Source organism: Thermobia domestica, chromosome 5 (genome assembly GCF_964235325.1).
Source record: "Thermobia domestica chromosome 5, izTheDome1.hap1.1, whole genome shotgun sequence".
NCBI lineage: Eukaryota > Metazoa > Arthropoda > Insecta > Zygentoma > Lepismatidae > Thermobia > Thermobia domestica.
In genome coordinates this window covers 242,264,822-242,283,208 of record NC_137458.1, presented here as the reverse complement: position 1 = coordinate 242,283,208, position 18,387 = coordinate 242,264,822, and the positions used below count along the sequence as shown (strand labels likewise).

General features: G+C 34.9%; 1 protein-coding gene across 1 annotated transcript in view; it reads right to left on the bottom strand.

Annotated features, from left to right (window-relative positions):
* LOC145684809 (uncharacterized) overlaps nt 1-18,387 on the bottom strand; it is a 31,718-nt gene that overhangs the window by 9,289 nt on the left and 4,042 nt on the right. The window contains exon 3 of the mRNA XM_081757178.1: nt 16,411-16,507. Within this exon, the coding sequence (XP_081613304.1) occupies nt 16,411-16,507 (97 nt within the window). The remainder of the gene's footprint in view (nt 1-16,410; nt 16,508-18,387) is intronic.

The following is an 18,387-nucleotide window of genomic DNA, read 5'->3' as shown; positions in this document are numbered from 1 at the left end:
TTCGATATTTTACTTCTCTACAATTTATTATTTTTACATTTTTATCTTTATTTATTCTATGATTGACTTATTATATCTAAATTTTTTACACAGTTTGAAATCTTCAGAAGTTTTCTATGCTGAGAAAATATAGCGACTCCACGGTATCATATAGAAGAGAAAAACACCGTGCTGCGCCGAATTTTTTTCTAAACGAAATGTATTAGAGAATGATGCTTTAATTTTGCTGCATTTCATTTATAGACGAAGAAGGTTGTATAGTTGCAACAAAAGAAAACAACATACACTACATAGGTGAAACTCTATATAAAACACGTTGTAGTCTTTTGTCACATATTGTGATTGTAAAAATACTAAAACTACTTATGAAAAATTAATCCTTTCTCATCTCCAATTGGGACTGTACAAAATGGGTAAACCATACCATAGTATTAATATAGCTAATAATAAACTAACAGTCGTTTGGTGAGCCTCTATGTCAGTGACAATGTCAAAATCAGCGTCATTAGTACCTGTCCCTGACGACGGCGTCTGTCATGTCTCTCAAAACGTTGTTCCCACTCATTAGGGTCCTCGCATACGTGTCCAAACTCTATCTGCTGAGGCCCAAACATATGAAGATAGAAATCCCTGTAGATGAATTACATCACAAACGTATTTGTTGCCAAATAAATTGTCCAACTCTTGTATTTATGAAAAAAAATGTTATTTTGTTGTAATATGAAAAGCACAACGTACTATTATCATTACTACAAATTAGGATAAACTTGATATAGTATATATAATAGGAAGTGATTTTTCTATTTTATGTTACATGAGATTGGCACGATGTAAAAGGAGGGCAAAAGGAAGTACATGCATCTATGTTTATAACTAAAAGCTTTTGTGTAAAATACTTTCTGCGAGCGTCCAGGGGTTTATTTTATGAGTTTAATAATTTATTTACTTCCTGCCTTTTCGTTTGGTTATTATGGAAATCGAACATTTGTAGTTCCTGGGAAATGCAAGACGTCATTTTTATATAATTTTAAGTAATTTACTCTTTAGTGTTGCTATGAGAGTAGTAGGCCCCCCCGTATATCTAGTCGAGTCAGCAAAAATTTTTGTGACGTCATAGGTCAAAGGTCAATGACCTTGGCCCGGGGTCAATGACCTAGGGGTACCTAGGACCACCCCCTCTAAATTTTGGCAGGGGTACCATGGCCCACCCCCTAAATTTTGGCAGGGGTACATAGGACCACCCCCATTAAATTTTGGAAATTGCCAAATCTAAAAATTGGGTATGGTAGCCTAGGACCATAGTATGTACCTCTATCCGTATTGGGGGTCTATGTCGTTCCCTTTCATGGGTAAAAAATTGCCAAAAATTCAAATTTCGGAGGTTTTTGACCTAATTTATCCCCTTGGATGAGGTATTATTACCTTATATAGTTATATGGGCGTATACAGGGGTCCATTACCTTTCATAAGACATGGGTACATTAATGCACCCCTTGAAATTTTTGGGAGGGGTACCTTGGCCCACCCCTTAAATTTTGGAAATTGCCCAATTTAAACATTGGGTATTATAGTACAGGACCCTAATATGTATTATGATAAATTTGGGTGGTCCACCTCGTTTCCTTCTAGGGGTACACAATTGCCAAAATATAAACGTAAGCAATACGTTATACCACGTGTTTGGTTTTTGGTCGATTTTATCCCCTTTGATGAGGTGTTATTGCCCTATATGGTTATATGGGCGTATACAGGAGTCCATTACCTTTCATAAGACATGGGAATATTAATGCACCCCTTTAAAAATTTGGGAGGGGTACCTTGGCCCACCCCTTCATTTTTAGAAATTGCCCAATTTAAACATTTGGTATTATAGTATAGGACGCTAATATGGATCACTATAAATTTGGGTGGTCCACCTCGTTCCCTTTTAGGGGTACAAAATTGCCAAAATATAAACGTAAGCAATACGTTATACCACGTGTTTTGTTTCGACCTAAGTTATCCTTTTGATGAGGTGTTATTACCCTATATGGTTATATGGGCGTATACAGGGGTCCATTACCTTTCATAAGACATGGGTATATTAATGCACCCCGGGAGGGGTACCTTGGTCCACCCCTTCATTTTTAGAAATTGCCCAATTTAAACATTTGGTATTATAGTATAGGACGCTAATATGGATCACTATAAATTTGGGTGGTCCACCTCGTTCCCTTTCATGGGTACGAAATTGCCAAATTTAGGTACAACCACGTGTTTGGTTTTTGATTTAATTTATTCCCTTGGATGAGGTCCTATTACCTTATATGGTTATATGGTCATGTATAGGGGATCCATTATCTATTATAAGACATGGGTACATTGGTGCACCCCGGGAGGGGTACCTTGACCCACCCCTTAAATTTTGGAAATTGCCCAATTTCAACATTTGGTATTATAGTACAGGACCTGATAAATTTGGATGGTCCACATCGTTCCCTTTTAGGGGTACAAAAATTGCCAAAATATAAACGTTGTACCACGTGTTTGTTTTTTGGTCCATTTTATCCCCTTTGATGAGATTCTATGATTACAGGGGTTCATTTCTTATCATAAGACATGGGCACCCTTCTTAAATTTTGGCAATGGGGGTCCACTGAAATTGTCCAATTGAAGCATAGTACAGGACCTCAATATGTTTCGGTGGTCCTATTACCAAATTTGTTTAGTACAACCACGTGTTCGGTTACTGACTCAATTAAGGTTATAAGGTATGGATGGGTATCCCCTTTCAATTTGGTAGGACCCTTCGGTGTGTAGTACAGTCACGTGATCGATGATTTGGTTTTAATGCGCGACGAGGTCCCTGGTCAATGTTCTCTAGGAAAGATTCTTGGCATTTAAAACTTTTTTTTTCAACTTTTCAAGGTAAAAAAAAATGAAAACAAAAATTGAAACGAAAAAATTTCGAAACAAAAATGTTCAAACAAAAAATTTTAAACAAAAAATTCGAACATTTTTTAAACTTAAATTTCAAACAAAAAGTTTTTAGTTTGAAACAAAAAAAAATTTAAACAAAAGAAATTGGAAACGAAAAATTTCAAAACAAAAATTTCGAACAAAAAAAAATTTAAACAAAAAATTTTGCAACAAAAAAAATTAAAAATTTTCAAACGAAAAAAATTTCAAACAAAATTTTGAAAACAAAAATTTCAAAACAAAAATTTTCAACAAAAAAAAATTTCAAACGAAAAAATTTTTAAACAAAATTTGAAACAAAAATTTTGAAACAAAAAAATTTAAACAAAATTTTTGAAACAAAAATTACAAAACAAATTTCAAACGAAAAATTTTCAAATAGAATTTAAATCAAACAGTGATCAGCTTTCACGGTTAACCGTTAAACTTTATCCGGTTTTTAACTATTCGATTAACAAATAAACGGTTTTCAACTATTCGATTAACAAATAAACGGTTTTCAACTATTCGATAAACAGATGAACTGTTTCTTTCCTTTTCACACCAGTGAGTGTAAGAATTGTTGTACTCGCTTTAAATACGCATCATTTTTGAAACAAGGTGTTAGTGTTCATCATGGATACACAGTGGAAACATCCATTTACCTGTATTCTCGCAGGGCCTAGTGGATGTGGAAAAACGTATTTTGTGAAGCGATTACTGTCACATCTCCCAACCATGATCAATGCAAAATTTCGTAAGATATATTGGTATTATGCAGAATGGCAAGACGTGTATGCAACAATGCCAGTTCCAGTAGAATTTCACGAAGGACTTCCACGAATGAAAGATTTTCAGCCTCACGATGGACCACATTTGATTATTATTGATGACCATATGCGAGAAGTGAATAGTGATATTGTTGATATGTTCACAAAAGGATCACATCATCGAAATATTAGTGTGATTTTTATAACACAAAATGTATTTCATCAAAGTAAAGCAAATAGAAATATGAGTTTAAATTGTTCGTATTTGGTGTTGTTTAAAAATCCACGTGACAAGTCACAAATCAAGCATATGAGTTATCAAATCATGCCTGAGCATCCACTGTTTCTACAAGAAAGTTATGCAGACGCAACAAGAAATCCACATGGTTATTTACTGATGGATCTTAAACAAGATACACCCGATGAAATGCGATTTCGTACAAATATTTTTCCCGACGATTTGCATCATTATGTTTACGTACCAACAAAACATGTTTAAATTATTGTGCATGTGAAAAGAATGACTTAGTCTGTCACGATGTCTCCTACAGTGAAACACGCTGATCTGCTACGTGCTCTGCACAAAGCTAAACCAAGATTGCGTAAAGCTATTATTGCCAATGCAGACGCTTCATTAATTCATAGTATTTGTGAATGTTGTTATAATGTCTTAAAAGGCAATGTTCCACTGACAAGTGCGCAGAAGTCAAGATTAAAGCGTTACAAGAACACGCTCCGGTATCTTGTAGACAATACAAAATCATTGGATAAAAAGAAGAAACATTTAGCCGTACAACAAGGAGGATTCTTACCTGCATTACTTGCACCTATTGTAGGAAGTGTGTTATCCAGTATTTTGTTTAAACAATAAACATCATGGAACATAGCAAGAAGATGGTTTTAGTGCCACCAGAAATGCTTCAACGAATGCATGCATCATCATCCCGTGTGAGTGAAAATCGAGAATCTAATCTCGATCGTGAAATGCAATCTATATTGAATACATCGTATCCAAGTGATGAAGAAAAATGGAATCAGTACAATAGAATATTACAGAAATATCTTTATGTGATACGTAAACAAGAAGAACCAATACCACTTACAATTACATCAATGAAACCTGATGGTGACGTCCCGAATGTTGACGATAGCACGAAACAAGAAATTTTAGCCGCAATACCACAAATGTATCGTAAGAAAGCCGAACTACTATTCCGTCGTTTAAAACAAGATGACGCAATTACGTGGGATCATAAAGGAACAGTGTACATCAACGATAATAAACTACAAGGATCCAATATTGTAGATTTAATGTGCGATGTGACTCGACCGAGGAAACATTCTAATCCTCAAGGTTGGGAATTGTTTTGCAACTACCTTGCATCGTCAAACACACCTCAAGAATTGATTGGTAATCCACGGAGATTAAACTATATTGTCAAACATAATAGTACAACAGCATCTGAAGGATCTGCACCACCAAAACCGGCACCTGAATTATTTTCTTCCGGAGAAGAAGAAGAAGAAGAAGAAGATGATGATGTTTTAGAAGTCCGACCAAAAAGAAAACGTATCATTCCACAATGGTCAACGTACAAACCATGAACAAAAAGTTGAAATCCATTTATTACAATCCAGCACATCCTGCATCATTTTCTACTGCAAAGAAATTATGGCAAGCCACAGGAAAATCTATACCTCTAGCCAAAATAAAACTTTGGTTAAACAAACAACCTACCTACACGTTACATCGTCCTGTACGTCGTCGTTTCCGTAGAGATTTTTATCTTGTCAACAATATTGATGATCAATGGGAATGTGATTTAAATGATTTACAATCACTTCAAAACTATAATGACAATTACCGCTATATTCTTACAGTGATTGATGTGTTTAGTCGGTACGGATGGGCTGTACCACTAAAATCAAAAAGTGCCGAGGATATAGTGAATGCATTTGAAATGATTTTCCAGGACAGGAAACCAATTGTGCTACGTAGTGATCAAGGAACTGAATTTACCAACAAGACAGTACAAAAGTTTTTCAGGAAACACAACGTGCAACATGTTACAACAAAGGATCCAGATATTAAAGCCAGCATCGCAGAAAGATTTAATCAGACATTGAAACATCGTATGTGGAAATACTTTACCAAATATCAAACATACAATTACATCAAAGTGTTGCCTTTACTTGTAAAAGCATACAATGAAAGTCGGCATTCCAGTATTAAAATGGCACCTGCAAACGTTTCTCAGGACAATTTACTGGAGGTGTGGCACAACTTATACGACAAAAAGCTACAACGTTCAAAACAAGATACGGATTTATCTGTTGGTGATACTGTTCGTATAAGTAAAACAAAACGTATCTTTGACAAGGGTTACCTCGAGAACTGGACTTGGGAAATATTCAGAGTAAAAGCCATTGTACCAAGAAACCCACCAGTGTATCGACTAGAGGATTTAAATCATCAACTTATCGATGGTGTTTTCTACAGAGAAGAATTACAACCAGTACCGCTCCCTTCGACGTTCCTCATCGATAAAATATTACGTACAAGAACAAAAGGTCGTAGAAAGGAGTATCTCGTCCAGTGGAAAGGATATCCTTCCTCATTCAATTCGTGGATCCCTGCAACTTCATTGAAGAAGAAGAAGAAGAATGGAACCTGATCAAGATTTTTACGTTACACTTCCCAGTAATAGTTCCATGGATTATTTTCCAGAAAATACATTGACTTCATATATTACGAAATTACAACGACGTGTAGAGTTTCGCCAGAAATGGGATGTGGCAATTGTAGAGATTCATTATCCACATTCTTTGCTGAACATTAACAGTAAAAACAATAAAATATATTACAAATCATCAAGTAGTAATGATCAGGAACCGTGGAAGGTTGTAACGATCCCTGTACGCTATTATAACAATATACGGGATCTTATTCATGCAATTAATATACATCATAAAGAAACCAATTTATTTATATCTCATGACGCAACTAATAATATATGCCTCATAAGACATCCCAAAAAGGAAATCCATACTTCTGTACAATTGTCACCAAGTGTTAGTTTAATGCTTGGATTTGACCCGAAAAGTGATTTAAAAGATATGGAAAAGGGACAATATACACCGGATGTACGATTAGGCTTACCATCACAAATGTACGTCTATTGTGACATTATTGAATCTGTCATTGTTGGAGATACAATGGTACCCTTGCTACGAATTGTCAACATGGATCCTGTGAATCATACTTTTGGAAGTCATGCAGTACAAATCTTTAATCCTGCACATTATGTTCCGGTGGAAAAAATGAATTTTGAGCAAATACAAATCGATATAAGGGATAGCACAGGTCATCCTATGCCATTCACCTTTGGAACGGTGTCTACAAAACTACATTTCCGTCGTCGTCGTCATGACTGATCCGTATTTGCAATACTACCAAAAACAAGCGTTGTCTGGTATCGGTAACGTCTATGTGGGAAGTCCCTATCAAGCAGGACATGGCATTGGAAGTTTCCTTGGTGGCTTATTTCGTTCAGTGTTACCACTTGTGAAGCAAGGCGCTAAAACTGTGGGAAAAGAATTATTAAAATCAGGTGCCAATATGATTAATGATGTTGTGATCTCGAATCAACCGCTGGAAGAATCGTTTCATCAACGTATGCAAGAGGCAAAATCAAATTTACAAGAAAAAGCTAAAAACAAGTTGAAAACTATGCTGGGAAGTGGATATCATAAACGAAAATGGGATGACTGCTCTCAGTTTGAGGTTGACCTTCCAACGATCAACAACACCATCAATCCTACAAAGAGACGTAAATTATCACATAAGAAGAAGAAGAAATCATTGGCATCGTCACCAGATATTTTTGATTAATTCAACGATGGCTTTCTTACATCATCAATCCTGTGAATGTGTAAAAAGTGAATTGGACATTTTTTCAACGTTGCCCACGCAAACCAGTGTTCTGGACAATCGTATTATAGGCTACAAACCAATTAGTTCAATAGCTGAAAATTCACCAATAGAATTTGTAGTGAGTGGTAGCAGTGATGAATATATTGATTTGCCACAAACCTTATTATACATCCAAGCACAAATTGTGAAACCAGATGGTTCCTCCTTCATCAATACGGATAAAGCAATTGCACCTGTCAATGATTTTCTAAATGCTATGTTTAGTGAAGTACAAATCTACTTGAACAATAAACTGATTTCATTTCCGTCACATAATCATCCATATCGTTCGTACATGGAAAAACTACTCAATTATAGTGATGGAGCTAAAAATACACATTTACAAACAGCAATGTGGTTTCAAGATACGGCTGGTCATATGAACGCAACCACAAGTGAGAACAAAGGATTTCAACAACGCTATGAACTGACAAAACAAAGTATGAAATTCGATATGATTGGACATCTTCATTGTGACATTTTTAATCAAGATAAATTTTTAATTCATGGAGTGGAATTACGTGTGAAACTTATTCCTGCAAAGCCAAACTTTTGTCTCATGGCCGGTGAAAGTGGTGTCAATGCAAAAATCAATATTCTAGATGCATCGTTGCAGGTGAAAAAAGTCAGCATCAGCCCTAGTGTCAAATTGGCACACAATAAAATTTTACAATCTACACCGGCAAAGTATCCTCTGACAAGGGTTCAAATGAAATCATTTACCATCCCGAAGGATATACAATCCAAAACTATTGATAACCTGTTTATGGGAACATTGCCAAATCGTATTATTGTAGGATTTACATCGAATGAAGCATCCAGTGGAACTATTACCACCAATCCATTTGAATTTCAACATCTAAACATTAATTTCTTTACACTGTACGTGGATGGAAAAGCTGTACCTTCAAAACCATTGCAACCCAACTTTGAAGAAAATCTCTACATTTCATCGTACCACACATTGTTCTCAGGCTCTGGCATACATTTTACCAATACTGGAAATACAATTTCAAGAGCCGACTACAAGAATGGATATACACTGTTTGTATTTGACCTAACTCCCGATTCTTCTGCTGGAGATTGTCACTATTGGAATTTACAACGACATGGAGCCATCCGATTGGAAGTTCATTTCCAAGAGAAATTAGCAGCACCTGCAAACTGTATTGTGTATGGAGAGTTTTCCTCACTCCTAGAGATAGACCACCAGCGCAACATTATCCTGGACTTTTAAATTACAAGGTACGTATACGTTATGTATCATTTCCATTCACGATGTTGAATACATTACAATTAGCTAGTGCTTTAAACGGTAGTCCATTATTCAGAAATCATTTTACCGGGGTATTTGCAAGCGATGAGTTGCCCTCACGGATTTCTCTTCCTCTGGCAATGATTGTAAATACAGATCCATCCACAAAACTAGGAAGTCATTGGATTGCAATTTATATTGATCATCGCGGTGTTGGAGAATATTTTGACAGCTATGGCCTTCCTCCTTATGTACCACAACATGTTGCATTCTTAAAACTTCATTGTATATACTATAAATATAATAATAGCCAAATGCAAAGTCTTGGTTCATCCGTATGTGGCTATTATGCTTATTTTTATTTGTGCTGTAAAGCCCAAGGAAAATCTCTGCGTGAAATTCAATATTTGTTCACAACAGTACCCACGGTTAATGATCGTAGACTGTTGCAATATACCTTCCAGGTAATTTTATCATATTTATCATTGTAAGTGTATTTGTTTTATCATCATCTATTTCTATACTAATCATCTTTTTCCTCGTTCTTTTTTACAGAATTCACAATACGAAGCTTTGCAAACGGGTGCTATGCTGCAAAACATGGAAACAAATCATTACAATCAAGAAGAGGAGGCAGTCTAATGAAGAAACCCAGCTCAATATACAAACATTGTCAATAAGAAAGAAAAAGAAGAAACCAGAAAAATGAATAAAATACAATTTATGCTTATTTATGTGTTTTTATTGTCCATTCCATATACAACGTTATCAGATTCTCCTAAAGAACTGTGTGATATAAGACGAGAACCCTGTGCAAAGTTTCCACCTAATTCCTAGAGAACATTGACCAGGGACCTCGTCGCGCATTAAAACCAAATCATCGATCACGTGACTGTACTACACACCGAAGGGTCCTACCAAATTGAAAGGGGATACCCATCCATACCTTATAACCTTAATTGAGTCAGTAACCGAACACGTGGTTGTACTAAACAAATTTGGTAATAGGACCACCGAAACATATTGAGGTCCTGTACTATGCTTCAATTGGACAATTTCAGTGGACCCCCATTGCCAAAATTTAAGAAGGGTGCCCATGTCTTATGATAAGAAATGAACCCCTGTAATCATAGAATCTCATCAAAGGGGATAAAATGGACCAAAAAACAAACACGTGGTACAACGTTTATATTTTGGCAATTTTTGTACCCCTAAAAGGGAACGATGTGGACCATCCAAATTTATCAGGTCCTGTACTATAATACCAAATGTTGAAATTGGGCAATTTCCAAAATTTAAGGGGTGGGTCAAGGTACCCCTCCCGGGGTGCACCAATGTACCCATGTCTTATAATAGATAATGGATCCCCTATACATGACCATATAACCATATAAGGTAATAGGACCTCATCCAAGGGAATAAATTAAATCAAAAACCAAACACGTGGTTGTACCTAAATTTGGCAATTTCGTACCCATGAAAGGGAACGAGGTGGACCACCCAAATTTATAGTGATCCATATTAGCGTCCTATACTATAATACCAAATGTTTAAATTGGGCAATTTCTAAAAATGAAGGGGTGGACCAAGGTACCCCTCCCGGGGTGCATTAATATACCCATGTCTTATGAAAGGTAATGGACCCCTGTATACGCCCATATAACCATATAGGGTAATAACACCTCATCAAAAGGATAACTTAGGTCGAAACAAAACACGTGGTATAACGTATTGCTTACGTTTATATTTTGGCAATTTTGTACCCCTAAAAGGGAACGAGGTGGACCACCCAAATTTATAGTGATCCATATTAGCGTCCTATACTATAATACCAAATGTTTAAATTGGGCAATTTCTAAAAATGAAGGGGTGGGCCAAGGTACCCCTCCCAAATTTTTAAAGGGGTGCATTAATATTCCCATGTCTTATGAAAGGTAATGGACTCCTGTATACGCCCATATAACCATATAGGGCAATAACACCTCATCAAAGGGGATAAAATCGACCAAAAACCAAACACGTGGTATAACGTATTGCTTACGTTTATATTTTGGCAATTGTGTACCCCTAGAAGGAAACGAGGTGGACCACCCAAATTTATCATAATACATATTAGGGTCCTGTACTATAATACCCAATGTTTAAATTGGGCAATTTCCAAAATTTAAGGGGTGGGCCAAGGTACCCCTCCCAAAAATTTCAAGGGGTGCATTAATGTACCCATGTCTTATGAAAGGTAATGGACCCCTGTATACGCCCATATAACTATATAAGGTAATAATACCTCATCCAAGGGGATAAATTAGGTCAAAAACCTCCGAAATTTGAATTTTTGGCAATTTTTTACCCATGAAAGGGAACGACATAGACCCCCAATACGGATAGAGGTACATACTATGGTCCTAGGCTACCATACCCAATTTTTAGATTTGGCAATTTCCAAAATTTAATGGGGGTGGTCCTATGTACCCCTGCCAAAATTTAGGGGGTGGGCCATGGTACCCCTGCCAAAATTTAGAGGGGGTGGTCCTAGGTACCCCTAGGTCATTGACCCCGGGCCAAGGTCATTGACCTTTGACCTATGACGTCACAAAAATTTTTGCTGACTCGACTAGATATACGGGGGGGGCCTACTACTATGAGAGACGATTTGGAGCTGCCTTGTTTCGAAAAGGTGTAGAAAACTTCTTTCTCGCCTCGGAAAAGTACCTTTGTGCCTCTTTACGAAAATTCTGTCTTGTGGGTTATACTATTTATCCGAATACTTATTCTTGAATCAGAAAATGGCATTAGGTGCCTGGAACACAGAGTTCCAATGATAGATTGCTTGCCTTTGGTGCAAGCGGTTCCTGGTTCGATCCCAGGTCAGATGAGTTTGTGATAGACAACATCGTGTCCGTGATTTTTCTCGGTGTTCTACCATTTCCTCCCATATTCTTATTCCAACTCTTCCATAATCATTTACTTTCATTAATCATCCGTCTCCTTTAGATTACCTGCCATAATCGCGGAATGTGAAACTAAAAGATATTTCATGTCATTTTTGAAATTAGATACAATACAGCATACCTGGCAAATTGAAGCTTATAGAACATTATTCTCGAAGTCGCTAATTCTAGTAAAATAAAACAAAGAATTAACAATACTAATACATTTTTGAAGAGAAGTAAAAATTGACATTGAATAAATAAAGATTGATATTGATTTAGGCTACTTCCGGAGGTACGGTGTGGTACAGAAGAAGAGTAGCGGAGAGTTAATTTCTGAAGCATTTCGAGTCACGACATAAGGTCTTCGCAATGGTTTCTCTTAAATTTCTCCAGGTTTATTACTCTATCAATTACTTTAGTAATTGATCTTTTGTACTTTTCTTTGTGTCTAACTAACGATGCTTGCAAAAGAAAGTTTTAGGAAGAGCGTTGTGTGTTGTGCATCCTTGAATAAAGAATTATGACTGTGTGAAATATTTTGTGTGAAGTATTGTACGTATAGTGTACAAGGCATGACAAGACTCGTTTACGAAGAAGAATATAGAAAGGCTGTAGAAATGTAAATTTGAAGAAGGATAAAGGAAGCATGTGGATGATTAATTGGATTTAAGTTTAACGTCCTTTTCAGCAGCAAGGCTATATAAAACTTGGACCTAGAACTTAATGGGGCGGAAAATAGATGGAAGATATTAAATATGATAACTGCCTCAGAATGGAGAATTACAGTGTCTGGAAGCTGTGTAACCAGATAGTGATAGCTAAATGCATTTAATCGACTGTTCGGATCCCGGCTTCAGGTTTTTATACAGCCTGAAAATAAATTAAGAGTAATGATGATTACATCCTAATTCTTAAGAATCAAATAAGCTTGATGTGATGAGAATATTTACATTATGTCCCTCTTTAAACCTATAATTTAGATAACTTATACAACAAACGAAAACGAAACAGGAAAAAAACAAGAGCGGAGAAAACTTCCTTATCTTCATCTTTAACTGTTTGTAAATAAAGGAAGAAATAGATTGAAAAAAAAATCGAGTTTTGCTTATGACCCTATCTAATAGAATGATGATGTAGGAGGAAGTAATCTAATGTTATGAGACAGAAACTGTTAAAAACAAAGAATGATTTGAAACAAACAATCTAAACTTTGAAAGCAACTGTTGAACTTAATAAAATATGGTTGGGAAATGTATAATTTAGCAGGATATTCTCTGGAGAACCCTTTCCTATCTAATTACCTGATTCTGTTCCAGTCATCTGTTTGCATGGTTGGTTTCTTGTATTATTTTCTTAATCATAGAAGGAAAGTGCGTTTATAACACTGATTAGAGCGTTTAAGAAAATTTCTCCCTCACTACTTGTGAGAGATGCCATATATTAGATTTGTATTAAATTAAGGTTTATCACCTAACAACAAAAGCAAAATTTAGAATGTTTTATTTTTGATGGAATCTGGCATCAGTTTGTTTTCAGGGCTTAAGAAATAAGACGTAACAGTAATTAAAAGACTGTTGTTGAAGTTAGGTACTTGTTTGAGTGCAAATTAATCAAGTTTCGAATAGAAGGAAAAGAAATAGCAACCATTCTAAAGTACAGAATTAGAACATTTTGATGCAGTAGTACTCTTCCTTCAATATGATTGCCGTATTATCTTATGAACCACCATTGCTAAAACCTAAATCATTAAAATGCCATTTCTAGTTACACTAAGTTATAATTTCATTGTACTAAGAACAGTTCTGCATAAGAACAGAAAAATGACAAAATACTAATCCTCGTGCTTTTGTCAATTTCCTTTATGTAACAGTGAATGCGTAGGTAGTAGTATAACGTGATATGATTTAGCTTCACACCAAGTTTAAAAGATTCTCATTAAGTTTTGCTTTCTTTTTTCTTTAATTACTTCAAAATAATAGGTTGTGTCAAGTATATGTAGTAACCATTTTCTTTACCTACATCAATATACTTTTTAAATATATTTTATGAACACTATTGTATTAAACATCTTAAATAACAGGAAAAAAATTGCAAAGCATGAAACTTATTATTTCTTGTTCTTGAAATTTTGAGTTTTGCTCAAGAAATCGTGCTTGACGTAAGGTAGGTAGCTATACGGAATTATGATTTCTCGTCATGCATTTTTGTGCCAACAAAGCAAGAAATGGAACAGATTTCGTAAGATGATCACGGAATATGTGTGACGCAATCCGTATAAAACACATATATATATAAGTTACGCAGAAACAAACCATATTGAAAACCAAGAAAGCTTTCGAAGGAAACTATTCAGAATTATAGCACCGCGCATCTTATTTTCTACTATAACGAAGAGATCATTCTTTGTTACACTTAGTATCAAAATAGAAGTATATTTTGCTATAAGTATTCTACCCAGGAAAATAAGTGTTCCTAGAATAAGTGTTATGAAAAACAGTAAGGTCTTAGGATTAGTGAGTATTAATGTTAGAACTTATACGCATGGTGCAAATTATTACTGGGAATTCCGAAGATTATTGTCGACATAGAAGTATTTATTTCCCCTACATTTAAAAAATGATATTTTTTAGTTTAACGTCCCACGATTATGCTCGTTAGACTGAAGGAGACGGATGATTAAGGCAAGTGAATAATTATGGAAGAATTGGGAGGAAACTGGAATAGGGATGTGGGAGGAAACGGAACTACCCAATAGAAAACTCATACACACGATGTTGTTCACCACAAACTTACTTGGCCGGGCAAACTTACTAGGGAACCCACGCACTACAGAAAAGTTTTCTACCACTGAGTCACCGTGCCCCCTACGTTTAAAGGACATAGAATATTTTCCTGACGGCAATAAATGAAATGCAATGAAATCTCTATTTTAACGTATCACGATAACGCACCGATTCGAAGGGAGACGGCAATGACGATAATGAATGGAATTGTGGAGTTAAGAGAGTTAGAGGAAACGAGAGAACCCTCAGAAGGAGATTCTCCCATTTCCTCTGAGTTTTTTTTCATTCCATCACTTCATTTATTATCAGCAGTCTCCTAAGGCTCGATGCGTAATCGTGGTACTAAAACTAAAAATTAATCATCCAAAATATTAATAGTATAAAAAGTTTCATTGAAAGACGAAATGTAATTCTCCATATTAGTGAAGAATAGCGAATGACTTCTGAATTCTGCATAAACTATTCAATTGCCAAACGAATAATATTTTAAAGTTAGAAATATTTTTCTAGACACTGTTTTCGACAAGGCATAAGAATAATAACTTCTATAGCAGTATATTAAACACAGTCACAAACTGTAGCAATGATAAATATTATAACTTAATAACTTAACTTAATTATAACTTAATTATTCTTTTTGAAAGTTTTAAGTTTAGAAAAAAAAATACACGCAAAATGCTCTTGTTCCTCACTTTGTAACAAGCTGAGTTAAAGTCATGATACAATTTACAGGATTAAAATTAATATTAGCAAATTATTTCTATAAATTTATAACTCACCGTACAGATAGTTAAGAATTTACTTATTATCATATCAATAGAAACAAATTAAAGAGTTGAAAGAATGAGTTGCCAACAATACTGAGCATGTATTTTGTAGTTCTGTTTGAATGCAGATTCTAGCCAATTTGTATAATGGAGCTAAGTGAGACAACTAGAACAATACAACAAGGTAGTGTGGCCAGTTTCTTTCCCCATTGATTTAGGAGTATGCAAAGTAGGAAATTAGAGAAGTGGAGTGAATAGATGGAGATTTAGGATTAGAAACACCATATATAGAAGAAGTAAATTATAATGACTAACTAGCCAGATATGTATTTGTACATTTCTTTTTAGACAACGTAATGAATTCTTAACTTCTCATAGTTTTAAGAGCCTAGATCATAATCAATCAGAGATCTTTCGGCAATACTGTATGTTCACTTATAATTTTTGTCCTGAAAGTTGGATGATTGTTTCTTTCTTTGATATTTAACCTCCTTTTTGGGTAAGTGCCTCAAATGACATGGACTTAAAGTGAACCACACCATATCAACTTCCACCGAGAATCGAATTGGGAATTTCGGAACCAAATGCGCGAGCTATAAGTTCATAGTACTTTTGCTTTCTTTTTGTAGTAGCTCATATTTCTTAAATTCTATGGCGCTATTTGCTCACAACATTAATGGTGCTCTTTGTTTTAAAGATACCAGTGTCTATAAAAAATGTAACATGGTGCGATTTTACTATGGATGGCTCTCATATTGTGTAATGACAACAAATTTGTCCATAATATTAACTGTTTTTGATGCAGTTCTGAAAAGACATAAATGAAAATGATTTGTGAACAGACATAAATGACACTGATCTCAAGCGTAATGTCAATAATACATAGCCCTTAGTATATTTGGTCTAGTTTGAGAAACTTGCTTAGAGTTCGACATAACATAGTGTAGGTGTTAATAGTACATCTAGTCTTCATATATTCTAGAATTACAACTTACTGAAAATATTTTCCATGGCCACCTAGACCTCCAACTCCGCTAACACCAAATCCAGTTTCTGATGCTTTGTGATCTGAATTGGAATTGAGGATTGTAGCTAGAAAGAAAAACAAAATAATAAAAATTAATAAATAAAAATGTGGCTTACAGGGGTGAACCAGATACCACATGCCCAACTGAATAATGTCTTGTCAGAGTAACAACCAATGCCATTATTTCAATTTTATGGGGGCTACAATTCATAACTCTTAATTACATTTTGTACCTCAGTTGCCTCCTGGTAGTTACTAGGTCAGCACTAAAGCTATTAAAATTCGAAATATTTGTTATTTGAATAATGGATTTTTCGAACCGTTACTAAAATATTCGAACAATATTTGTTATTCCAATTAATATTCCAATAACGAATAATTATTTGAACAAGTATTTGGATAACTGATAATTATTCAAGTGATTGTTTGAATAGTTAAAACGAATATTCGGATATTCGAATAACAGCGGAAAGATTATTTTAATACGTATTCAAATATTAGAAAAGTTTTTAACAGTGGTGGTCAGCAACGAAATCTGTTCTCTCATCGAATCACCGATAATAATATCCGACTTAAAAAAAAAAAAAAAAAAAAACTTGCCTGTCTTTGAAGGCATTTATATTCTTTTCCATAAATTAAATTAAATCAAATGCAAATATTTCTTTGGTACTTCAGATCTTTCTTCAAACCAAATCACTCTGAAAAAATCAGTGACACTAATCTTTCAATTGAAACGTTCTTCTCTAAAAGGTATTACTGACGTGATACTCTTTTAAAAGGGGGGGCGCGGTGGCTCAATGGTAGAGCCTTCACCTCCGGTGCTTGGGGTCTGTGGTTCGATCCCAGCTCGCACAGTGTGGACTTTGTGGTGGACAAACACCGTGCGCGTGGGTTTTCTCGGGGTTCTCCCGTTTCCTCCCACTTTCTTCATTCCACCATTTCACTCATTTCTCATTATCACCGTCTCCTTTAGCCTAACCGGCATAAACGTGGAACGTTAAACTTAAAGATTTCATTTCATTTCTTTTCTTTTGAAAGGAAATGAAATATCTAAGCTTGAAATTGATTCCTAATTACCAATATGACTGACAACTATTCCTGACAAGATAATATGACGAGTTTTGAAGCACTTATTTCAGAAGGAAAAATCACATATGATTGACGGTATTTTGGACATGAGTGACTCAATTATGAAAGAGCAACATTTGATATGTGTCCAGGAACAGACACAGAACACAATTTGCAATAAATGATCACTTTTTACTTTTTATTTGGTGATTTACAAAAATGTTACTAGAGTTTAAGAAACAAATGTGTGAGAATATCGGAAAGGTAAATGAATAGACCTGTAGAGCTTTTGAAAGATACACAAATGTAATGATTAAAATGTCTCAAGAGTAAAAAGAATGAGTAGAGCTGATCTCTTTCATTTAATCATCTTAAACTTGTATGAATATATAATGAATTGCGAATGTGCAAAGATAGAAGAGATTGTCAGAACTCGAACAAATTTTAAAGAACTATAATTGTAACTCACAAAATCTTACAAGTTATGAGGACAAAAGAATTTAATAACTTAAATAATAAATAGTTAACTAATTAATTTTCAAACCGAATGCTCATTGATTCTACTACTTTCTTTAGACTATGTATATTTAGTAGTTTATATATTAATCACTACAGATCTTAAACAATTTACTAGTACCATTTGATTATTTGACATTTTGTTTCTCTTTGCACCATTGAGATATATGTTACGCCATCTTAGCTTAACATGAAATTCGAAATAAATATACTTTTATCAGAAATTGAACATCTATAACTGAGAAAGGTGAACATTTAGCCACTATGAAATTCTCTTAGTATCAACATATTTCTAAGGCAAATAGTATTTTAGATGTATACCTGTTTTTGGAGATTTCATTAGTACCTAAAATGATCATGT